This window comes from Physella acuta, unplaced genomic scaffold (genome assembly GCF_028476545.2).
Source record: "Physella acuta isolate Inbredline_101_S28 unplaced genomic scaffold, ASM2847654v3 ptg000102l, whole genome shotgun sequence".
Lineage (NCBI taxonomy): Eukaryota > Metazoa > Mollusca > Gastropoda > Physidae > Physella > Physella acuta.
Genome location: NW_026731622.1, coordinates 157358 through 183295, shown reverse-complemented (window position 1 = coordinate 183295; position 25938 = coordinate 157358). Strand labels below are relative to the sequence as shown.

Genomic DNA, 25938 nt, shown 5'->3' with positions numbered 1-25938 from the left:
ATAGGGTAAAATCAATCACCATTAGCCTGTTTTCCTGACCTCCGCATGTGGAAAAATAAAACTATGGTCAGCACCATACTCTATCCCATTGTCGAGTCATAGCTAGGCGGACAAATGGACAGCTACTGGACTGGAATCTGTTTCTCTAACGAACTAACGCTCTCCACTAACTAGCCACAACGCCAGTTTGTGGTGTTTCTCTAACGAACTAACGCTCTCCACTAACTAGCCACCACAACGCCAGTTTGTCGTGTTTCTCTAACGAACTAACGCTCTCCACTAACTAGCCATCACAACGCCAGTTTGTGGTGTTTCTCTAACGAACTAACACTCTCCACTAACTAGCCACAACGCCAGTTTGTGGTGTTTCTCTAACGAACTAACGCTCTCCACTAACTAGCCATCACAACGCCAGTTGGTGTTGTTTCTCTAACGAACTAACGCTCTCCACTAACTAGCCATCACAACGCCAGTTTGACCACCCCCCCAGATCTAGGATACCGCTGGACCCTAGCCTCGGGTATCCAACCCCTGCCTTACATCTGTGAGGTACCGGCTGCCGAGTCCTACAGGATAGTGCAAGGCCTACGGTCAGCTGGTGAGTTGCTGCTTCTAGAATTTTCCAGACATTAGACATCCCACTATCTACATCAGTAGTGAACCATCAGAGTTCACACCAAACATAATCGCAGGACATAAATATGGATGGAAAACTTCAATAAATTAATAGATACATATTTTTTCTAGAATAATCTCTGCATTCACTTATCCACAGAGCTGCACGTAATAATCCATAAAACTTCACTCAATAATCCTTAGAAATTCAATTAATAATCCATAGAAAGTCACTTAATAATAGGCCGATATAGAAAAATTGAAGAAAAATGTTTACAATAACATGTCATTGTATAGTACTGAATTTAAATAACTAGACCAGGGGTTCCCAACACCTGAGGGGGGGGGGTGCAAATCGAAAGTTTTTTCCCCGGGTCGCTACGCCTCTGGAAGGAGTTTGTCGATTTAAAATAGGTGGTGCCCTCCACCCTCCCAATATTTTAGAACGTGCTGTAGAGTAAAAAAAGGTTGGGAGCCCCTGAACTAGACAATATAGATTGCTTCTCGAGTTACTTTTAATTATACTATCTATGTCGTTCTTAAATAGTACTCGAAATAAGAATTAAAACTGAACAGACATTTTGACCAAGCATTTCAGCATTATTTTTAATTAGACAAACTAAGAATTTTTTTTTTTATTTGTAGGTATTTAGTTTTGCGGTTTAGTAATTTGTCTAAATAATTAGTATTAGTTACTTCTAGCATTAGGCTCAGAGCTATCACTTTATTAAAGTAAACATTGGTTACAATGATGACCTGTTTGTGTACATTGAGAATCATTTGTAATCTTTGCATCTTATGTTTACGTGTGAAGTCACATATCTGGCAAATGACTTTCAGACTATGGCTTTCATCATGCCGACTCTGGGCTTTCTGAACGAGGCCCGGGATTCTTATATGAACCACGTGATACGGTGGTAGTGGGGAACCCCCTAGTGGCGGAACTAGAGTGTGTCGTCATTGGGAATCCACATCCGGTTTACAGCTGGTGGAGGGGGGATAACTTCCAAATACTCGTGACGTCAGAGTTAGACCAGCGATACACTCTAACAAATGGGAAGCTAATTATAGACGTAAGTTATTTTTAGGTTCATGTTGTTTGTGTTTAGTGTATGTGATTAATTAGGAATGTGATGTATGATGATGTGCCATGTTAAACATATGTTTTTAGCACGAGTTGCAGCAAGCATCTTAAAGAATTGTGATTTATGTTCCTGTTAGAGCTCATGAAGATGCTTCACAACGAATATAGTTACACCTTTTTTTTTTAAATTTTACTGAAGAGTTACACTATTTGTATTTAGGTTAAGGTTATGATACAGATAAAGATGTGATACAGATAAGTAGCGGAACAACTAGTGATAATTTTGTCTTAAATATGTTTATCATTGACAAAAGGAAATATTTCTTATGCTACGACATACCAGGCGATGTGATGTATATGCTGGTCAATGATTAAAAAATTACACACTGAAGTAGGCTTATCAGATCTACCAACACCAATCATTTCTTTTTAAAACAAAATATCTTGTAAGGAATATTATTTTTTCTTTTGAGATACATTGCTTAGTTTTCTATAGGCATATATATATATATATAAATATATATATATATATATATATATATATATATATATATATATATATATATATATATATATATATATATATATATATACATATACATACATACACATATATATATATATATATATATATATATCTGTACTTAAATGTATCGTTCCGTGAATTGGCTAGTTTTCTGTGGATGGTTCATTAATTAAAAATGTACATACATGTCGACTGACCTACATACAATTATGATATCTAGCAGTGTTTCTTCCAGACTTTTTTCTCCGGGGGGGCACTTGAAATTTTCGGGTGGGGGGGGCGGTAGACTATCTTCGGGGGGGGGGGGGGGGCGAACACTGTTAAAAGTATATATTTTCTATATAAATTATAAAAATTTCGTTTCGTTCGGGGGGTGGCGGTAAAAAACTTTCGGGGGGCTTAGCCTCCCCCCCCCCCCCGAAGAGATGCCTGGAAGAAACTATGTTATCTCTGATATATAGTACCTCCATGTCTCCAGAACCCACGAGAAGATCTGGACGGAGGGGTGTACAAATGTCGAGCGGAGAACCGGTTCGGGGCGGTTGTAAGCCGTGCCATCCGGCTGTCGTTTGGAGGTTGGTTGTCATAATGTTTCTTTTATTTCATTCATTCCTTAAATAGTGAAAATTTATAGTTTGGTAGAAGCTTGGCAATTATGACAGACACCTTGAATAAAGCTACTTGGGGGCTAATTTACTTATACTGCATTGTCTTTACTAACTCTGATACCAAAAAAACATAGTTAATTAAGTTTTTAATTGAACAACAATATTTGAGACACATAAAATTGCCAATCAAACAAGTTCGATATGCCACAAGAGCAAATGAACCTTGCTACCGAAGGATCATGCAAACCTCCAAGATGATACAACAGCCCCTACTCTACAATGTAACAATATCGGTAACTCTAAATATCTTGATTCCAGAAATTGGTGAGTTCTCGAATGTTCCTGACGCACCTGTCAATGTAAAAGCTTATGAAGGTGCCGCCATAGACTGCAGCAGGATCAGCTATAGACCAGGTGAGGCACGAAAAGTCGTTTAAAACATTTTCATCAAGGCAATATGTCACATTTTTTACTCGTCTAAGCATATCTCGGCTCTAGCGATGTACATCAGTAGAAAATCGCAAACGTCACAAGTATATATTATCATGTTTAACTACCTCTTTCACACTTAATCTCGTGTTATTTAAAACATATATAACGTAATTTTAAAAGTTTGGTTGTGCAAAATGGAAGATCAATTGAATACAAATGCAGAGTTGTTAAACTATTCAATAAATAACATTATATAATTAAGTTTAACCACTTTTACTAACAACCACCTATAACCACCTTTAACCACCTCTACCACCAACCACATTTAACAACCTTTAACCCCCTCTACCATCAACCTCCTATAACCACCACTACCGCCTACCACTTTTAACCACTTTCACAATCGCTATAATTACTTGTAAGCAATTTCAACCACCTTTACTACCAACCACTTTATAAACTCTACCACCATTCACCTTTAATCACCACTACTGCCTAGCATCTTCAATCACCTATAACCACCTTTAACTACGCTGCCACAAACCCCTTTTAACCACTCTACCGCCCTCCATAACCACCTCTACACCATTCTACCACCTGTCCCCCATCCCTTCCCCAGCCATCAGCTATAACTGGTTCAAACAAAACGTGGACCAGTTCGTCAGACCACAGTACCAACACTACATGTTTATTTCACACAACGGCAAACTCTACTTCTCAGAGGTAAGATTCATGGCAAAGACATGTAAAGATCTATTTCTCTGAAGTAGGATTCATTGTAAAGACATATAAAGCTCTACCTCTCTGAGGTAAGATTCATTACAAAGATATGTAAAGAACTATTTCTCTGAGGTAAGATTCATTACAAACACATAAAAAGATATATTTCTCTGAGTTAAGTTTCATTACAAACACATTAAAACATCTATTTCTCTGAGGTAAGATTCATTACAAATACATCTAAGTAAGATTCAACACCAACGCACCTAGTGTTATATTGCTCAGCAGTAACTTTCATACAAATACATCTAAAACTCTAAACACTTTTCTACAAAATACGACAAATTTAAAATGCATTAATATAATTATTTTGTATTTGCGAATTTTTCTATTTGCGCATTTATCCGTTGCGCAGTTTTCCAGCACCGAATTTCCCAGTGAACCAACACTTCAGTAATTAGTTTAAACGTTCATGTTATCATTGTACCTCCTGTCAGGTGACACGAGCAGACGAGGGCAAATATTTTTGTCTGGCCACCTTGACGGGCGGGAACCAGCACACCATTGGCACCACCCAGCCCCCCTCCCGGACATCTTTACCCATCATGCTTCACGTGCACGACCAAGGTCAAACAGCTCTTCCTGCTTTTTACTCGTCGTTAAACTTTTTTTTAATATTTCTTATATAAATTATTGTTTTAAAAAAATGGGTAAAGTGCGAACCACTGTCTCGTCATCAGCGCCAAAAGCCATATGGGGCCCAGAGATTCAGGATGAGTTCATTGCCGTCTTTCCCAAACCACCTCTAGCTGGACATGACGTCAGGATGGAATGTTTCGCATACGGCTCGTAAGATTGTGGTTACGATATCAGTGCAGATATAGGCTACTTGTCATAAAAATATCGGTAAATTTAGTCAGGGTGGTATGTTTCGCATACGGCTCGTAAGATTGTGGTTACGATATCAGTACAGATATAGGCTACTTGTCATAAAAATATCGGTAAATTTAGTCAGGATGGAATGTTTCGCATACGGCTCGTAAGATTGTGGTTACGATATCAGTACAGATATACTTGTCATAAAAATATCGGTAAATTTAGTCAGGATGGAATGTTTCGCATACGGCTCGTAAGATTGTGGTTACGATATCAGTACAGATATACTTGTCATAAAAATATCGGTAAATTTAGTCAGGATGGAATGTTTCGCATACGGCTCGTAAGATTGTGGTTACGATATCAGTACAGATATACTTGTCATACAAATTTCGGTAAATTTAGCTTGATTGGTGTCCGTTTGATCAATAGTATTCTTTATGTGTTAATTCATATTTTAATTCATATTTTCATTTGGTTGAAACATATATCGTATGTGTTCTGACCTACTGTTTTAAAACCTTAATGCTAAAGGGTAAAATGTGTTATTTGTTTTACATATATGGCCAATTATTAGTAAAACTCTTTTGTTCAGTGTGAATTATTTTTTCCTTATTTAAAGCCATAGGTTTTTAGGCTATAATAATAAATACAATTATACTATGCTAACATTGGACGCTAAATGGTTTTTATTCATAGTTTGAAGAAACTCGCAAATAAATTGTGCTTGACGTTTTCGTAGCATCCTCATTGAATGTGTAAATCAATTTTCTTAAGTTTAAGTATCTATTTCAGAGCACAATTATTGAATGTGTATTAAAATTGCATTAAGCTAAAGTATCGATTAGTATTGATTATGTTATTGTGTGTCTAGATCAGGGGTTCCCAACCCCGTGCCCGCGGGCGCCATGGCGCCCGCCGAACGATTCGTATGTGCCCGCCTCTCACTATTCGACAGAGACAGAATTTTTTTCATAAACATTATTGAAAGGTTGAAGGGGATGGAAATCGAAAGTTTGAGGGGCAGGGAGTGCAAATCGAAAATTTGAGGGGGTGGGGGGGGGGGGGTGCAAATCAAAAGTTTGAGGAGGGGGGATGCAAATCGAAAGTTTTGTCCCCGGGTGACGGGAAGGGTCGCTGGAAGGAGTTTGTCGATTTAAAATAGGTGGTGCCCGCCTCCCTACCGATATTTTAGAATGTGCTCTAAAAAAAGGTTGGGAACCCCTGGTCAAGATGATTATTTTAGATGGGTTATTTTTATCTGCCAGCTCCACGTCGGAGTTCCTCTACAGCTGGCACCGTCAGAACAAATCCCTGCCGGCCAACTCCTACCAGAGTGACCACGGCCGGGTGCTGACCATCAGAGATGCCAGACTTGAAGACCAGGGCGTGTACACCTGTTCTGTCACACGGAGTTCCAGCACGGGGGACAGGAAGTCTGTTGACCTTAAACTTGGAGGTGAGCACACTGGGTGACCTTGAACTTGGAGGTGAGCTCAGTGGGTGACATTGAACTTGGAGGTTAGCACAGTGGGTGACCTTGAACTTGGAGGTGAGCACAGTGGGTGACCTTGAACTTGGAGGTGGGCACAGTGGGTGACCTTGAACTTGGAGGTGGGCACAGTGGGTGACCTTGAACTAAGAGGTGAGCACAGTAGTTGATTTAGATCTTAGGGTAGGACAAGATGGCGTAGCACATTGAGGTAATCGTCAGTATTTGGAGGCAGGCACATTTGTTTCTTAAAGTACTTAGCAGCCTTTGCTAAAAGAAAATTTTAATATAACATATATACATGCAGAAAATTATGTTTATAATTTAACACGCGTTTAGAGGTCACTTAGCCAAACCCTACTACATTTAATCACTGACTAGTCAATCTGTTTCAGCCAAACCCTACTTCGTAAAACCACTGACCATCCAATCTGTTTCAGCCAAACCCTACTTTATAAAACCACTGACCATTTAATATGTTTCAGCCAAACCCTACTTTATAAAACCACTGACCATTTAATATGTTTCAGCCAAACCCTACTTTATAAAACCACTGACCAACCAATATATTTCAGCCAAACCCTACTTTATAAAACCACTGACCAGCCAATACGCTGACATCGGGTCCCAACTAACTTGGCGGTGTGACGCCGGTGGGGTGCCAGCCCCGGTTTTCCAATGGTACAGGAATGGGGAGCTCCTAAATAGCAGCGCAGACGCCGGCATCCGGGTAAGGATTCAAATATTTTTATAAGTTTTTTATCACAGACAATAAGCATGTGAGCTTATATTCCAAACCCAATTTTGTTTACAAATACTGAAATATACGATATAACTAATAAACACCTTTGTAAAAAAACAAGTAGTTTAAAAAATAATTAAATACATATAAAAACCTAAGAACCTGTTATATACTACCTGGCCAGGTACACCGCAACGTGCTGACCTTTCACCGCCTGGAGCCCACACGTCACAACGGCATGTACCAGTGCTCAGCCACAAACACACACGGCACGTCCTTGTCTGAAGGTCAACTCCTATTTCTGGGTAGGTCCGGTGACTGTTCGACAAATAGGATTTTTTCTGTGAACCGTCCACGTAGTTAAGTTTATGTGAGTGTCGAGACTGCCTTGCCGGACTGTCACGTGATCCATTACATTACGATATTTTACGACAACTATCCAGTAAAAGGGCGTGCAAGCTGATCTCTATAAGCAGAAAATCATGTTGGTGTTGTTTTGTTTCTATGTCTTGCTTCTTCTGCTTCGTTCAGAATTTTTCAACAGGATTTCCTCCAAAATAATTAAATATTACGTATCAACAAGTATTGCGCAGAAAGATTCCGATTTCGGATTACTTTTCCTTCATAAAACATATATCCTTTTTTTCAAATAAAAGAATAAATACAAGGTGGCAGTTGTTTAATTTCTACATGAGTTGCTGTACCCACCTATCTATCGCGGGGACTGTTCGTTTACCAGCCATGAGCTTTATCAACCTGAGCATGCCAATTTTCTTTATTTTAATCCATATTGTGAACACCTACTAGAAAAGTTGTACACTGCACTGTATTATTGAAACAAACTCACCACTGTTCATCACACAACAAGCTTAATAGATGGGTATAGTTGTATCAAATTTTTAGCAATCATTACTTAACAATGTTACTACAAATGTCATTTTGGTGTCCCCTCCCCCACCCACAATACAGGGTTTAAGCCTAGCTTTCTCAACCACCCCCTACCTAAAACAACATGGGGCCCTGTTGGGGGTAACGTGACCATAGTCTGTCGACCCGAGGGGGCCCCGATGCCGGACATCACGTGGTACAAAAATGGCGTCCTCCTGTCCAGTTTGTTACCACGAACGGAAATGACGTCAGAGGGGTATTTAACCATCATGCATCTGGCGAAAGAGGACAAGGGTCAGTACAGGTGTGTGGCTAACAACAGCTTTGGTCAGGCGGAGGATTTCACCCAGCTGAGGGTTGTGGGTAGGTCACTGTGACATTACTTAATTAAGTTTCACCAATATGGTTAATTAATTCTATTTACAATCAAGTTCGAAAATCGAAAACGTATAATACAAATCCTTACGAGATAGGAATATAATATGATTCATAGTACTTATAATTAATTCCAAAAAACGTATAAGTTGAGTACTTACCTTTAACATTATAAGTTATTGTAATAAACTACGAAAATCAAAGAATTTTTATAAAGATAATAAAATAATCTTCAAAATATAGGGCGAATTAAGCAATCAATAAAGCATTTCTAAAATTATTTTCTTAATTTGAACAATTTAATTTTGACAGTAAGCCTTTTTATCCAAGATGATGTTAATTATTATAAAAGGTTAATATTTTCATTTTAATTACAGCTTTGAGCAAGTGTAATTCACTATGTAATTATCTTCTAGAAACAATATTCTTCAGTTGTATTTTTTTTTGGTAAAATTCTTTATCTACTTCACTTTTGTTAAATTTGGTATAGTAAGGTACAGCAGTATTTATGGCTACTTGTGAATGTTTGTATTTTGTGTTAACATTCTCCATAATTAACGTTTAAAATACCTAAAGATCACAGCCAGTATGAATATAATTAATCCAGAAAAACAACAAAACAAAATCAAGGCATCGAACCTCTCCCCAGCTGGTACATACATCACCGTGTCACCCGTAGACCAGAGGGTTCCAGCCAACACCACCGTGTTCTTCGTCTGCCATGCCAGCTACTCACCTGGAACTGACCTGGTTTACACCTGGCTCTTCAACGGTCACCCCATAGACTTCAGCAGATCATCAGAGTACAAAATGGTCAGAGTAATGCCTTGATGTTACTTTCAAATATCGATATGTAATTAATGATCTTGTTACTACAGTAGTATTGGAATCATCATGGTCGACAATGAAATGCAATTTATTATTTTATATGAAATCTTAGATCAACTAATTAAAAGACTATTTGTTTATAAAATAATCAATATATTTACGGCTGGAATTTTTTTCTAGCCGTTTTAATGACCGTAGATTTAGAATATAAAGAAAATCAGTCTATTTTCAAATTTTAGCATTTTAAAAATCGTTTTACGTACGTTTTTATATAAATTGGTTACCGATTTCTTTTTTCTTTCTATATGTATATTTTTTTTAAAAATCCGGTTGTTTCCCTTGACTACTTTTTAGACCAAAACGTTTTGACGATTTAACTCTTTTGTGCACACGGTAGCCTCCCCTACTTACAAAATCCTACTTGCGGCAATTGCTGTATTTAACATGGAATGATTTAGCTTTGGTATCTAGGTACACAGTTCTCATGTCGTGACTACCATTCGCTTTTTCTTACATTTAAATAAATCTAATATAATTTTTTATTTTGATATAAGCAGATAAAATGGATGTCCATTTACAGCAATATTATATCAACTTGTTGATTGACAGTAATTATCATTATGTTGAGTGAGACCAATTATCAACATGTTGAGTGAAACCAACATGTTGATGGTAACACTTGATGTATCTGCAGGTGGACGAGGAGACAGGTGGTAAAACAGGTCTCTACGTCCAGCACGTCAACATACGTCACACGGGACGTTACGAGTGTCTGGCCACAAGTTCCATGTCCCACGACAAGAAAGGGGCCTTTTTATACGTCGTTGGTAGGTTTATACTTGTCATGTTGCATGTGTATACGTCGTTGGTAGGTTTAAGCTATAGTCATGTGGCCTTTGTATACATTCCCTGTAGGGTTATGCTATATTTGGTAGGTTTATGTTATAGTCATGTGCAATTTATATATATTCCCGTTAGGTCCAAAACTAATCCCAGTGCTTTTTATTAGCCGTTTCTATGGCGATGTATTAGATCAGGAGCATTTTATTGCGTTGTTATTAGGTCTGCATATGACCTTATGGGAATGTTTATTTTTCAATTTTATCTACATCTAATGAAAGACGGGCTTTAAGAAAAAATAGTTGTATACACATCTCATAGTGACCTGCCTTCGAACAAAAGCTAAATCGTGCATTTTTGGTAATTTGAGGGTCTATAGATAGGGACAGCAACTCTTCTAGTCTATGTTATTAATTTTCTAAATATTGTTTGTGACTTTAGGTCCACCCTCTGAGCCGCTGGGTGTGATGGCGGACACAACAACGGCAACCAACACCAGTGTTTTGGTCAGGTAAACTTTCTAGTGTTTTGGTCAGGTAAACTTTCTAGTGTTTTGGTCAGGTAAACTATCTAGTGGTTTGATTTGAGTTGCTTGAGAAAACCACTTGTGTACATGATGTTTGAGAAAAGTGTTTTGATTCTTACGCGTGCGACCAGTTTATGCAAGGGTTTATGATGGGAAATAATGTTCAGACTAGGAATAAATTCAGATTAACCGTTAGGATTTTTTTAATGAAGTCAATGCAATACCTATTTTAAAATGCAATTTTAAGGTTACGTTTAAGGCTAAAACGGAAGTACTATGGGTGTTAAAAATAAACGATAATATATTTAACCAAATGTAACAATTGTGTGAATGTGCTGAAATGAGAAAAAAAAAGTTGTTCGAATATAAGCTGGTACGCACAGCACAGGTGGATTAAAAGTACGATCTGTTAAAGTATCAAGTTCAATTATCTATACAATCAAAGTCTAGAAAAACTTTTCAACAATATTGCATTGAATGTGTTGTAATGTATACTTAGTTTGATTTTAAATGGAACTATTAAAGTTGTACATATTTTGAATGTGATCTAATCCTAAATGGCTGCCATTCTTTTCTCATCTCCACTTCCTCTCCCCTCTCCCTTCCCCCCCCCCCCCCCCGCAGATGGACAGACAACGACGACAACGGCAGTCCTATCGTCAATTACGTCATAGAGGCAGCTAATGTTGACGAAGACGACAGGTGGAAAATTGTTCTGCCGTGTAAGTCTTGCAATGGCTAAATGTTTGGAAGGCAGGGGGTAGGGTTTAGTATGAGCATGGGGTGGGGGGGGGGGGGTGCGTGTAAAAAAGGGAAGGGGGGACGTGGGGCGTGGAATTGGGTGTTCTGTCGTGTAAGTCTTAGGCTGGGGGGATGGGCGTATTAAGCCGTATCAGTAACAGACTTCCGTCTTACACTAACTGTCTGCTGTCTGTAATGGCGGAACAGCTTATCCTAGTGTGGGAGTCGGGAGGGAGTAGTGTAGCGAGTTGGGGGTTTCTGATGACTCGATTGTGGGACCCCATATGCTTATATTTAGTGAAAATGTATCAGTGTTAGGTGGGCTAGACGTTCAGCAATATATTTATTCTACAATGGAAATATGTTACATTATTTTGCCTACATCGTATTGATGTTTCAAAGAGGTTTTACCGTTGGTCTCTATGTATATTTTCTGCCAATGTTTTCCACAGTCTTACCTGCCTCCGCCACCATCCACCACCAGGAGGTCAAGAGGTTTGCGGTGGTCACGGGACTCTCCCCGGGGTGTGGCTTCAGGTTTAGAGTGACGGCTGTCAATAACTTCGGCTCAAGCCCACCCAGCCTGCCGACAGGTATACCCACATGTTCTATAGTAATCTATAGCGATCAGGTATACCCACATGTTCTATAGCGATCAGGTATACCCACATGTTTTATAGCGATCAGGTATACCCACATGTTCTATAGCGATCAGGTATACCCACATGTTTTATAGCGATCAGGTATACCCACATGTTCTATAGCGATCAGGTATACCCACATGTTCTATAGCGATCAGGTATACCCACATGTTTTATAGCGATCAGGTATACCCACATGTTCTATAGCGATCAGGTATACCCACATGTTCTATAGCGATCAGGTATACCCACATGTTCTATAGCGATCAGGTATACCCACATGTTTTATAGCGATCAGGTATACCCACATGTTCTATAGCGATCAGGTATACCCACATGTTCTATAGCGATCAGGTAAACCCATCATAGCTAGGTCATCGCATGGACCACTCTCAGGTCCCGAATTTCCAACGAAAGTAGTGGTTGCAGCCCTTGTGGGCAATAAATGTGGCCTACGAAACAAGTGGTTGCGGCCCTTGTGGGTAAGGGAAGAGGCCTTAGAAGATAGTGGTTGCGGCTCTTGAAGGCAATGCGTGAGGCCTACGAAAATAACTGTTGCGACACACTAAGCTTGTGGATGAGGCCCACGAAATAGAACTGTGAAAAAACCTGATTTATTTTGTAATTTTAGCTTATGTGCACAAAAGAGTAACCGTTTTTTAGCGTTAACATGGCTTTTATTGTCAGTAGAGCATCAGTTGTTTGGTGCACATTTAGTTGGCATGTGCAGAGTTCTTGTTAAAGTGCATGGCCAAAAGCACCAAAGCTATTAGAATTTATTACCAAAAGTGCAGCCAAATGTTAGCAAAGGATGTCCAAAAGCTCCAAATCTGTTATAACTTTTGACCAAAAGCACCAACATTTTTAACAACGCATATCAAAAAGCACCAAAACGTAAACACAATTTTTTTTCAAGGAATCATCCAGACTTTGACTGCTGCACCTACCATCGCCCCTGCTCATCCTTGTGGTGGGGACGGGAAGGTGGGTGACCTGACCATGAGGTGGACGGTAAGTTCCAGCAGTGTAAAATCTATACGTATGATTTTAGTAACATTTGAGAAGACCCACAAAGTAAAGCTAGACTACAAACCAATGCTATCAACTCCACAGGCAATGTCTAAAGCTCAACAAGCGGGGGGCGGGTTCGGATACGTCCTGTACTGGCGGAGACACACGGACACGGGGGCGGAGCCTTGGTCTACGGTAAGTGGGGTGACGTCAGCAATGACTCGTCAATGATGATCATTTAAATAAATTTGACGCGTTACCAGAGTTTCTTCCAGGCATCTCTTCAGGGGGGGGGGGGGGGGGGCGAAGAAAGCCTACTGTCCCCCGAACGAAATGGAATTTATATAGGAAATATATACTTTTGACAGTGTCCGTCCGTCCCCCCCCCCCCCCCCCCCCGAAAATTTTAAGTGCACCCCCGAAGAAAACAGTCTGAAAGAAACACTGCGCGTTGCGTAGTTTAAGGCCTATTACAGGTAAAATAATCCCAAATACTATTGACATCTTTCTATTTCCCTGGGTAAATAAATACCTTTACAGCCATAAGGCTGGTCATTACGACGTAATTTTGTGGTTATTGTTAATATATTTTTAAATATTTATTTTTGGGTTTAGTCGCAACCAGTTTATGCTGTAGGTCTACCATTGTTTATAAATTTTAAATCATACTACATTATGCCTGACTTGAATGTATAAAAATATATATAACCATAATTTAATGTAGGGATTCTCTTGTCAGGTGAAGCTGCTGGGCACCACTGACCACTACACGACGCTGGTCGGGGTGGAGAATTATTTTTTAGAGTACGACTTTAAGATCCAGGCTTTCAATGATGCTGGCTACGGTCCCAATTCTACAGAGGTCGTTATCATGTCGGCTGAAGATCGTAAGTTTAAAGCTACAACTATAGCAAGTATAGACTTGAAAGTGTAATGTTCATAATATATCTATCATGCTCAAGTTTTAGAAAGCATAAGCTTGGTTTATTAAAAATGTTCATGGAAGACACGTAGAATTCATTTCTATGAACTGTGAAATAAATCTCCGTGATCTCGTGTCTATCTGCCCCACAGTGCCAGCCACAGTCCCAACCGACGTGAGAGCTGAGGGCTATAACGGCACCGCCATGGAGGTCACGTGGGTTGAGGTACCGCCCATACGTGAATACGCCAGGGGAAAAATTCTTGGATATCAGGTGAGGTCTTAACGTTGTTCCTGTACATGTATGAAGGTAGACATAAATTGTCTCAATTCTTGGATATGAGGTAAGGTCTTGGCTTTGTTCTTGTAGCTGTATAAAGGTAGACATGAGTTGTCTGAATTCTCGGCTTTGTTCTTGTAGCTGTATGAAGGTAGACATGACTTGTATCAATTCTTGGATATCAGGTGAGGTCTTAGCTTAGTCCTTATATGTAAATTACATAAATATAGACATGCAACTATGAATTAATTCAAGTACTTATTCCGCACCAACTATAGGCCAGACAAATAAGCAATATGAAGCAGAGTTTATCTTTAAAGTCCACTTCGACATATATGCATAATTGGAGTGTGACCAGTGGTGGCCCCAACTGTCTCTACTTCCCCTTACTTTACAACCCCACAAACCCACAACCCCACATCCCCACAACCCTCCAAGTCCCTGAGCCATACATTAAAACAGTAGGTTCTCTAATTTCCCAGATCAACTACTGGCATGAGTCTGAGGTGGTGACCGACTACAAAGAGTTCATCCGTTATGAGGGTCAGGTCACCTCTGGTATTGTCATCGGTCTCCGCAGTGAAGAGTTCTACTACTTCACAGTCCAGGCTTACAACTCGGCCGGCATTGGGCCCATCTCAGAGTATTACTACCAGGAGACGTTGCTTGCTCGTGAGTACTCAGCACACACGGGTACTCAGCACACACGAGAACTCTGTCTATGTCAATCATGAAACTACATACAATTTATTTAAAACCTACGGTGCATTTCTGTATCGAATATGTAATAGTAAAATGTAGGAAATGTTTGAACTTTTCTGACGGATAGACTTTTTATTTGCGATCAATGCAATAGTTGAGCTCGGCATATGAAGGGAATTGACACCGGAAAGATGCGCAACAGACAACTGCGCAACAGAGAACTGCGTACAAAAAAGTGCGCAAGGCAGTTTTTTTTTCTTAATTCGAGCATTTATAGAAATTAACAAAGAGTGACTTCATGTACAAAATAAAACACTTTTTCTACAAGATATGACAGCATTAAAGTGCATTTGTATAATTAGTTTGTATTTGCGCATTTTTCTGTTTGCGCAGTTTTCCGTTGCGCAGCTTTCCAATTGCGCATTTTTATGGCAAAGGAAGTAAATGTGTGGCAATTACTTCACTTGAGCAGTTTTACTTATTCTAGATGAAGTGTTCAGTTTCTCCTGATAATACATTCAGATCTCAAGGGGTATTTTCAATTTTCTTTAATCAGTAACAGCTTATTTAGTCGCAAACAACCCTCCTCTGTATTCCATCAAGCATCATAATTGATGTCAGTATGTAACTTTATTTTTGATTGGTTTAAAAACACACCTAATTTATACGAACTGCATAAAACTAAATAGTAAACGTCCGATTTTACGTAATTTGATATTTTAAGTTAGCAACTAAAATTGAAGTGTTACGGTCTCTGGTGAACATTTAGAATGATGGTTTATGAAATAGTTATTTTTTTTTTACGACAGCCGCATCTCAGTACCCAGAGGAGATCAGAGTGTACTCAGCCGGTGGTCATCACGTGCTAGTGTGGTGGAGGGGTATACACATCGTACAGATAGAGGGGAACGTGCACGGTTTTGTGGTGAGTAGGGTGTGGGGGAAATGTGTGTGGTAGGTGTGGGGTGGAGGTGGTGTGGTAGAGGGGGATACACATCGTACAGATATAGGGAATTGTGCACGGTTTTGTGGTGAGTAGGGTGTGAGGGTGGGGGTGGGGTGGTAGGTGTGGGTGTGGTGTGGTGGAGGGGGATACACATCGTACAGATAGAGGGGAACGTGCACGGTTTTGTGGTGAGTCGGGTGTGAGGGAAGTGTGTGGAGTGGGGAAGTGTGGGAGTGGGTGGGGAGTAGGATGTGAGGGAAGTGTGTGTGTGTGGTAGATGTGGGGTGAGGGTGGTGTGGGGTGGTGTTGAGGGGAATACACATCGTACAGATAGAGAGGAACGTGCACGGTTTTGTGGTGAGTCGGGTGTGAGGGTAGGGATGGGTGGGGTGGGGAGGGTGTGGTGGAGGGGGATACATATCGTGCAGATAGAGGGGAATGTGCACGGTTCTGTGGTGAGTAGGGTGTGAGGGTAGTGTGTGTGGTAGGTGTGGGTTGGAGGGGGTGGGGTGTGGTGGAGGGGGATACACATCGTGCAGATAGAGGGAAATGTGCATGTTATTGTGGTGAGTCGAGGGTGTGGGAATGGGGGTGGGGTGGGTGTGGTTGAGGGGGATACACATCGTACAGATAGAGGGAAATGTGCATGTTATTGTGGTGAATCGGGTGTGAGGGCAGTGTGGGAGTGGGTGGGGAGTAGGGAGTAGGTAGGTTGTACAGAAGAAAGTGTGAAGGAAATGGGGGGGGGAGAGGTTTGTGCTGAATCAATAGCTTGTTATATTACTCCTAAACGATTAACCTCCCCATAATGCATGTCTGTGGTCGGCTCTCAGGTCGGAAAACAACAATAAACACCAGCTCACCCCATCATATGGCGTGATCGTGTCGTCGTTATTATTAATTACCGTTATCTCCCCTTTGGTTAATGAATTATCTTTAAATTTATTGTAAAATGTATAAAGTAATATCAAACAAGATAAAAATTAGACTGCTGTCGTTAGAATGGAGTTTACCTGCAAAGGTTAAAATAAATCGCGGCATTAAAAAACTGTCAAAATATAGTTGCTAGATTTGACAATAAACCCACTCAAGGCACAGACAGACAGACAGACAGACAGACAGACATTGTGACATAATATAATTATACAATTATAATGTAATAATGAAAACATAAATAAGTCGCGTGGACCTGCCAAGTACCTGCGCACGACAGAAACGACATTTCATTACATGTTGTTCTATTTTAAGACTTCTATTTTTAGAGTTGGACAACCTGAAGACACATTTTAAAGCCAGGTCGGTGAAAATAAACCTGTACTTTGTACACCGAGAAAGAATGTTGCTAGCATTTTAAAACTAAAGTTTCATTCAGGCATCTCTTCGGAGGAATGAAATATAATTTAAATATAAAGTAATATACTTTAACCAATGTCCGCCCCTCCCCCCCCCCCCCACGGGAAATTTAAGTCCGCGTACCCTTGAAAAAGTTTCAAGTGCCCCCTCCCATTCCCCCCCCCCCACCCCGAATATAACTGTCTAAAAGGAACACTGAATAAAACTCGTGTATGCTACAGCAGGCGAATATCGAGTACAAAAAAAGAAATAGTAAAGTTTTATTTTTAGACTTAGCAGATGAAGTAGAGTCCATATGTTTCTAGACCTTGGCATATGAAGAGTTAATGTGGTCAGCTCTATGCCCAGCCGCCTTTACTTTCCCTAACTAAGGGTCGCTCAACTGATTTGGACCAAGATTCGAACTCGATTCATTCGGGTTAGCATTCCAGCGCTCTATCGCTAAGCCATATGTGCTTATCGAGTAGTGGAACACTTGTCTAAAACAAACAGAGCTATCAATGGGGCATTGACAGTATAGTTCCTCGTTGTCCTTATACAGCTGTCATAATACAAACTAAATTATATCACCTGAATGAAATGAGAATCAACGTCCATTCCATTTGTCTGTAATCATTGCACCTAAAGTAGTAGATAGTTTTTTTTTTTTTTTAAAAAAAAGGTTTCAACTATAAGAATCGATTTTATGTTCACGTTTCGTTATTGACTCGTTCAAACTGTTTCTGATTGGTAGGTCTTCTACTGGCCAGCCAATGAGAACTACCGCTCAGCGTGTCGTCACGTGGTACACGATCACCACGCCCACCACACCCACATCGAGGTCGACCCGGGGGTGGTCTACGCTGTCCGTGTCTCGGCCTGGAGTATTGGGGGGTACGGCAAGAAATCTTTGACGACATACTTCACGCTAGGTGAGTTACAGGTGTGTGTAGGGTAGTAGAGTGGGGGATACGGCAAGAAGTCTTTGACGACATACTTCACATTAGGTGAGTTACAGGTGTGTGTAGGGTAGTAGAGTGGGGGTACGGCAAGAAGTCTTTGACGACATACTTCACATTAGGTGAGTTACAGGTGTGTGTAGGGTAGTAGAGTGGGGGTACGGCAAGAAGTCTTTGACGACATACTTCACATTAGGTGAGTTACAGGTGTGTGTAGGGTAGTAGAGTGGGGGTACGGCAAGAAGTCTTTGACGACATACTTCACGCTAGGTGAGTTACAGGTGTGTGTAGGGTAGTAGAGTGGGGGTACGGCAAGAAGTCTTTGACGACATACTTCACATTAGGTGAGTCACAGGTGTGTGTAGGGTAGTAGAGTGGGGGTACGGCTAGAAGTCTTTGACGACATACTTCACGCTAGGTGAGTCACAGGTAGGGTAGTAGAGTGGGGGTACGGCAAGAAGTCTTTGACGACATACTTCACGTTAGCTGAGTTACAGGTAGGGTAGGGTAGTAGATTGGGGCTACGGCAAGAAGTCTTTGACGACATACTTCACGTTAGCTGAGTCACAGGTAGGGTAGTAGAGTGGGGGTACGGCAAGAAGTCTTTGACGACATACTTCACGCTAGATGAGTTACAGGTGTGTGTAGGGTAGTAGAGTGGGGGTACGGCAAGAAGTTTTTGACGACATACTTCACGCTAGATGAGTTACAGGTATGTGTAGGGTAATAGAGTGGGGGTACGGCAAGACGTCTTTGACGACATACTTCACATTAGGTGAGTTACAGGTGTGTGTAGGGTAGTAGAGTGGGGGTACGACAAGAAATCTTTGACGACATACTTCACATTAGGTGAGTTACAGGTGTGTGTAGGAGAGTAGAGTGGGAGTACGGCAAGAAGTCTTTGACGACATACTTCACATTAGGTGAGTTACAGGTGTGTGTAGGTTAGTAGAGTGGGGGTACGGCAAGATGTCTTTGACGACATACTTCACGCTAGGTGAGTTACAGGTAGGGTGGTAGAGTGGGGGTACGGCAAGAAGTCTTTGACGATATACGTCTCGGTTATTTCTAAAATCTATTTTTGGTGTTGTATTAAAAACTGAGACTTGTATACATGGGGACGTGATCAGCAATTAAATGACAATTAATATCAATTAATCTGATACCCAAACCGTACCATACCAAACAAAACTCGGGTCAGTTTACTTCAGCTAATTGGACTTCAACTTCAATAACTTGTATCAGTAGTCGTTGTCATGGAAACCAATGATTTTCTTCTCTATCCTGCAGAAGGGGACAACGTTATAGTGGATTACAATTTGGCTCAAACTGTCGAGGCCTTTAGGTCATCGTCACCATGTTTGATCAGCTGGCACACACTTCCGGTGTTCTTAATGACGTCATGGGTATATTTAACACAAATTACCAGGGTCTAATATGTAAAGCTGTTGTTATCATGTTTATGCATAGTGTAAAAATTCCTGTAAGATACGTTGACGTGAAATTTAGATTTGAATGTTAACGTTCAAATTTAAAATAGCTAACCTGTAATTGATTAATTAAATAAGTAGTTATTCAAGCAATTTTATGTGTACATATAAATATAAATATGTATATAATTGTGACTATGTATAGCCTTATAAAATACGCACGTGCATTCAAAATGTAAACGAGTGTAAATCTGTAAATATTTTCTACTGAATATTCAAATTTAATGTCACCGTTGTTTTGTAAAGCTCACTTCTCTGATCAAAGTTAAGCTGTGTTATTATTTTTTTCATTTTGTACTAAATCTGTAACAATAATGCTTTTTTTTCTCCTTTTTTATTATACATTAAAAATATTGTTTGGTTTATAATTAACAATGATTTACATGTTGAAAATTGTAATTCCTTTACCCATGTTGCTGTGTATTAAACTCATGACATAAAAATACAGGTTGTGCTATGAAATAATTTTATACCTAGATTTAACGCATTGTCCTGCTGGTTTAAAATAGCTAGAACCAAAAAAAGTTACAGGGTTATGGGTCCTGACAAGGGAGATAAATCACTTTGACAACACCAACAGGAAGTGGAACAGGGGAAAAAACCTTTGTAATATTTCCATAGAGACGTTTTGTTCGTAGTGTGAGGTCAGTATTAGGGCCAGTCTAGTGGTCAGGTCAGCTGTTTCTATGGCAACGTGTGGTCGGCTGTGTAACAATTGTGTTTAGCTGATAGGGAATACATAGGTTTCTACCAGCGGATGTATTGGGTTTAGTATTCAAGAATGTTTTGGATAGTTTCACGATATATTCACAGTTATCGGACCTGAATTAGCGGGGTATTTTATATAAAAGTTTTATATCATCATACAGTTATGTAAGTATTTTTTATTAGATATGTTAATTTTATTAAACAATGGCGTTTTATATCTGTTTTTTAAAGAGATAAGTATAGGCACTAGTGTATATCCGTGCATAACCTTAAGCATATATATATATATATATATATATATATATATATATATATATATATATATATATATATATATATATATATATATATACTCAAGTACAGGCGTTTTAAAATCTCAGAAAACATCTTTTTCTAAAGAAAAAGAACATTTACGTCTACTTTTCAAATTATATATATATATATATATATATATATATATATATATATATATATATATATATATATATATATATATATGTATATATAATTGTCTATAATATAATAGTAATGATTTTTTATATATTCGTTCTATATGTTATATTTTTCTCATTTTCGACCGCTACTTATTACTATATTAGCTATTCGTTGTAGCTTCCCATTACGGTACGGGTCGTTCATTTGGTCAAATGCTTGTACTAAGGCTAGAGTTACTTCCGCTGGGTTGAGAAGGGGGATAACTCGTGTAAAAAAGTAGGAAACGTCAGCAGTGACATAGAATGTGGAGGAAATGGATGACAAGCCGGGCAGGTAGACGGTCCGCATCATGTGACTCAGGGGAGAGAACTTCTGGTGATAAGTTATGACAGCCTGTGTAGTCACGTGGAGTTAAGGGACCTGACGAGGGAGAACTGAGGCCGCCAAATCGCGAACCATGTGTTGATAAAAGCGGTTCTTGTCAGCGACTTAGCTAACATCAACTCGATGAAGCGATTTCAGTGAATTTCACGCACTTAAAAGTTTTATGCCGTTCGCAAACATTAAAAAAAAAAGTGAGTTTTCATTTTGCCGCAAATACCGAAACTTCAAGACAATCGTAGTAGCATATAATATTCAAAGTTAAAATGTTTAGGAAATACGTATCGAATGTTAAGCTGTCAACTCAATAGCTTATATAACATTTAGATGTAGGATTCTTTTTGAATTGTAATCGGTTAAATGTACGTAAATTAGAGAATTTTAAGAAACTAATGACGTCAGTGCACAGCAATCTATTTTATAATTGTTTTGTTATGTTATTTTTAGCACTTTTAAAAATAACTGCAGAGTACCTTACTGATTCCTTCAATCTAGTTATCTCCCCTTTTGTTTTCTGACCAAAATTCTATTTAAATTACTATTAATAATTAATTTAATATATAATGTGATTGAAAACCTAGATATTCGTACGTTGTCATCAGGCATTAACATTTTCAAATTGCAAAAGAAATTGCTACGCTACAAACTATGTATTAAAAAATAAAGGACAGGCTAAACGACTTTAGGGAAAATGCGAAAAATATTTTTTTTAAATGTCCGAAAAACGAGTCCAAGATTGGTGTAAAACAGGGCCCGTAACTTAGTCGGACACAAATCCACCAGAGTAGCGGTCCCTGGCGCTACATCCGTTCAACCTAAAGACACGCAGAACAATTAATCATCTTTTAATTTCACACACTCCGTGTCTAAAACGTCTTACACACATCACGATTCATTACAAGAGTTTCTTGAGAACGTGGCGAAGTTTCGGAGAATACGTGCAAGTCTCATCATTGTGTACACATTACACGTTTAAAACGCAGCATTTATTTCTCTAGCGGCTGATATAACAGGTGTTAAAAAATACCGGCCCGGCCTTTTACGTGATGTAAGCTACAAAATAGACAAACGTTTAAAATACCCTAACATGAAAGTACCATGTTTTACTAAACTATGTTCTGAGTCACCTATAGCTAACCTGACTGAAATCACCTTTAGCTAATCTGACTAAAGTCACCTATAGCTAATCTGACTGAAGTCACCTCTAGGTAATCTGACTGCAGTCAGGTACGCTTTTTGTCTGAGTGGACTCATTCAAACAAACTCACAAACATGTGGAGTGCTCTACTTCTTGGCCGCGCTCTCAACGAGCCAAAAGAAATTCAAAATCTGTTAGAATAATAAGTTCGGTTGATGAATTGCCCATAATTACATGTTTCTGTATAGTGATAAAAATAAATTACATGTGACTTTCTCTAGACTAGACTAATCCTGTGAGCTATTTTTAGACTAACTAACGAGCGCGACCTTGAACTGGATGTGTATGTACAAAAGATTTATTGTGTCCTTATGTCTGAAGTTTGTAGACGGCGGAGAATAAAGGAAATTATTTTCTATGGAATCTGGAGACTGGGGAAAATGAAAATCCCCCCGGGAGACTTAGTAAGAATGGGTGAGGTGGAACAGCTAACGTAAAGCGGTTGGATACTTAAATTAAGCTGCGGACCTAAATCTTGAAACTTCACCATAACTATGCAAACTTTACCATTGCCCAAACTTAAATCCCCAGATAATATTCTGGCTTTCAGATGGAAATATCAAATGTAAAATTGTCTCACTCAGCTCTCACACACATGTATTTAGCTATTTTACCCCGGGGTGGGGGCGTGGCTTGGTTGCTCTTAAACCTCCCAGGGGGAGTGCTCACAGGTTAAAGATGTGCATATAAATTATATATTTCTTTCTATTTCGTCTTGGGGACGGGAATTACATGTGCTCTGAAAGGGGGTGAGGGGTGGGGGCTGTGTTCTATTTGGAGACACACGATGTTCCGTCCGGAGACACACGATGTTCTGTCCGGAGACACACGATGTTCCGTCCGGAGACACACTATGTTCCGTTCGGAGACACACGATGTTCCGTCCGGAGACACACGATGTTCTGTCCGGAGACACACGATGTTCCGTCCGGAGACACACGATGTTCCGTCCGGAGACACACGATGTTCTGTCCGGAGACACACGATGTTCCGTCCGGAGACACACGATGTTCCGTCCGGAGACACACGATGTTCCGTCCGGAGACACACGATGTTCCGTCCGGAGACACACGATGACTACAGGAACATTTTGTTTTCTACCACCCTGCAGCAGTCGAGCGATGTGCGTCAGTCGAGCGATGTACGACACGTGTGTGCTTATAAAATTAAGCTTTATAATCCAACAATTTTTTCAAACAAAAATGTATCATCCAGCTTTTTTTTTAATAGACGGCATCGTCTCGACAAACTACAGCAGCACAATAAGATCAGCATGCTTTAGAGCTTGATGTGTTTAAACACTCATGGGTGTATTAATACACAGTCTGGAGTTACATGTCGTACAACTTAAATACTTTGTCTTGACTGTTAGTGTACATCAGGCAACAGCTGCATTAAGCAGCACCTGCATTAGGCAACACCTGTATTAGGCAGGTTTATTAAGCAACACCTACACTAGATAATAACTAGATTTAGCAACACCTGCATTAGGCAGCACCTGCATTAGACAACATCTGCTTTAGAAAACACCTGCATTTGGCAACACCTGCATTTGGGTATAGCAACATTAGCGAACAATTTTAACCTGCCAAGCAAAGACAACTCATAAAAGAAAAAAACATATCGGCCTAACTTATTTTTTCCCTTCGCGGCAGTTAAAGACAAAATTTTGCTATTTTAAGAGAAGACAAACTCAATATACATATAGAAAGTAAGGTTATACATCTTTAGGTCATGAATAGATGGGGATCTAAAGGCAAGATATAGTTGGAAATCTATGAGGGAAAAAAAAATAAATTTCCCATTGAAAAGTTTTTTATATGAAAGTCTAACTAACATGTATACTGCAAGCTCAAAATTGGGCCGTGCACATTTCTTATATAACAGAATATTGACATATTTAACCTAACCCCATACAATATAATATATCCATGGACCGCCACATCTCATTTGAAACGTTTTAACGCATTGTGTGATCATCACAACATTATATTTACAAAAGTTATACAACAAATTTGCAGCAACAGGTATGGCCATTTTGAATTTTGCAGATTCAGCTATTTATTTTAACCCCCCCCCCCCCCCGTACACATAAGCAAAAACACCTTCAGTAAAGACATGTGACTAAGATAAACTACAGCCTTACCTGCGTGACGCCACGCCGGATTAACGTCATAGTTAACAAAAACTCTGCTGGGGGTACCAATGTGTACCTGTGGCGGTGTGAGCTGTCACGTGACTTCCTCAGATTTAACATGACACATTGCATGTCTAGAACATGCTCCATCATGTCAGCATTTCGTCCACAGAAAACACTATCATGCATATGTATAAATGTGTGTGTTCCAATACGTGTGTCGTTCGTTATTGTGTGTTTGTGTGTTCGAACAAATGATACACTATTTTGTGTATAGTTGTAGCCCTTGGTTGAGTGTGTTCAATTGGAGCGAGACGTGTTCACGTGAGGTGTGTCAGTTGACCGGTGAGACAGCGTGTGTTAGGTTGTGTGGTGGTTGGTTGTGGGGGAGGACTTGTACGGGTGTGTATTGTGTATCGTAATGTGTGGTGCAAACAGTATTTTCATATTATGGTCGTATTATATATATATATATATATATATATATATATATATATATATATATATACAATTTCATCATTAATGTGTTATCCATTCTGTATCGTATACTATACGTTGTCCTGGATACCACTAGACAGAAGAACCCATCAATATATATATATATATTTATTTATTTATATATATACAGATATACACAATAAATAAATACTAAGTGGCCTAGAGGTAGAGAGAGCGACTGTTAACCCGAATGTCTCGAGTTCGTTAGGGAAAGTAAAGGCGGTTGTGCTTAGTGCTGACCTTCATATTCCGAGGCCACAGACCTGGGTGAACTGCACATAGATCGTCAGATTTGAAACGGAACAATACTTATTACATCTATCAATGCATTAAAATTTGTAACATCTATTTACATACATCTATGTATGTATGTTTGTGTTTTTGTGTGCCTATGTGTTTACACAGAGAAACAGAGAAGCAGAGAGAACATTTGCTATATGTAAAGTAGAAGTTTGGGTTGCTATAGCGCTAATATAAATGCTAGATGAAGTACGGAGGATTTCAGACTGCAATAGTCACAATCAAATTAAACATTATATGACCGAGTTCTTGTTCAATTTTCGTTATATTCAATGTTTAGAGCAGGTACGAAATCATCTTGTTATAGGATTGTGTGAACTGATGACCCAATCATACATTGAATAGGTCTCGTTTGTGTATCGACTCGATTTTAAAATTTGAGTAATTGCATGACATGGCATGTATTTACATAGTTCTTACATGTATTGATTGGATTTTAGAAGTTATGTAATTGCGTGATATGGTATCTATATACATAGGTCTCACCTGTATAAACTGCAGACACACCTGTGTGCAGGTGAAAAATGGAGACACGTCAGGTTTACCTGATTTCTCAAGGACGCTGCAATTAAAATAGCGTCACTAGTAGATTTGTGATTCAGGCTGTTTTAAATATAGACCAAGGTTACTTTAGTTTAACGACGTACAAAGATGTATGAAGGGAATTTGTCTAGATTTTACCTGGTGTGTTAGTCGGTTAATTAT

At 39.4% G+C, this 25938-nt stretch overlaps 1 protein-coding gene across 1 annotated transcript in view; it reads left to right on the top strand.

Annotated features, from left to right (window-relative positions):
• The window catches only part of LOC131930994 (contactin-2-like), a 32639-nt gene extending 13117 nt beyond the window's left edge, over positions 1-19522 (top strand). Inside the window, exons 7-26 of the mRNA XM_059287672.1 lie at positions 1456-1688; positions 2704-2800; positions 3152-3247; positions 3885-3988; positions 4483-4612; positions 4726-4834; positions 6130-6320; positions 6884-7083; positions 7280-7400; positions 8065-8346; positions 8966-9171; positions 9881-10013; positions 11746-11886; positions 12851-12945; positions 13048-13140; positions 13685-13832; positions 14020-14141; positions 14630-14819; positions 17898-18059; positions 19377-19522. Coding sequence (XP_059143655.1) covers positions 1456-1688; positions 2704-2800; positions 3152-3247; positions 3885-3988; positions 4483-4612; positions 4726-4834; positions 6130-6320; positions 6884-7083; positions 7280-7400; positions 8065-8346; positions 8966-9171; positions 9881-10013; positions 11746-11886; positions 12851-12945; positions 13048-13140; positions 13685-13832; positions 14020-14141; positions 14630-14819; positions 17898-18059; positions 19377-19522 — 2999 coding nt within the window. The remainder of the gene's footprint in view (positions 1-1455; positions 1689-2703; positions 2801-3151; positions 3248-3884; positions 3989-4482; positions 4613-4725; positions 4835-6129; positions 6321-6883; positions 7084-7279; positions 7401-8064; positions 8347-8965; positions 9172-9880; positions 10014-11745; positions 11887-12850; positions 12946-13047; positions 13141-13684; positions 13833-14019; positions 14142-14629; positions 14820-17897; positions 18060-19376) is intronic.
• Positions 19523-25938: the final 6416 nt, after the last annotated feature.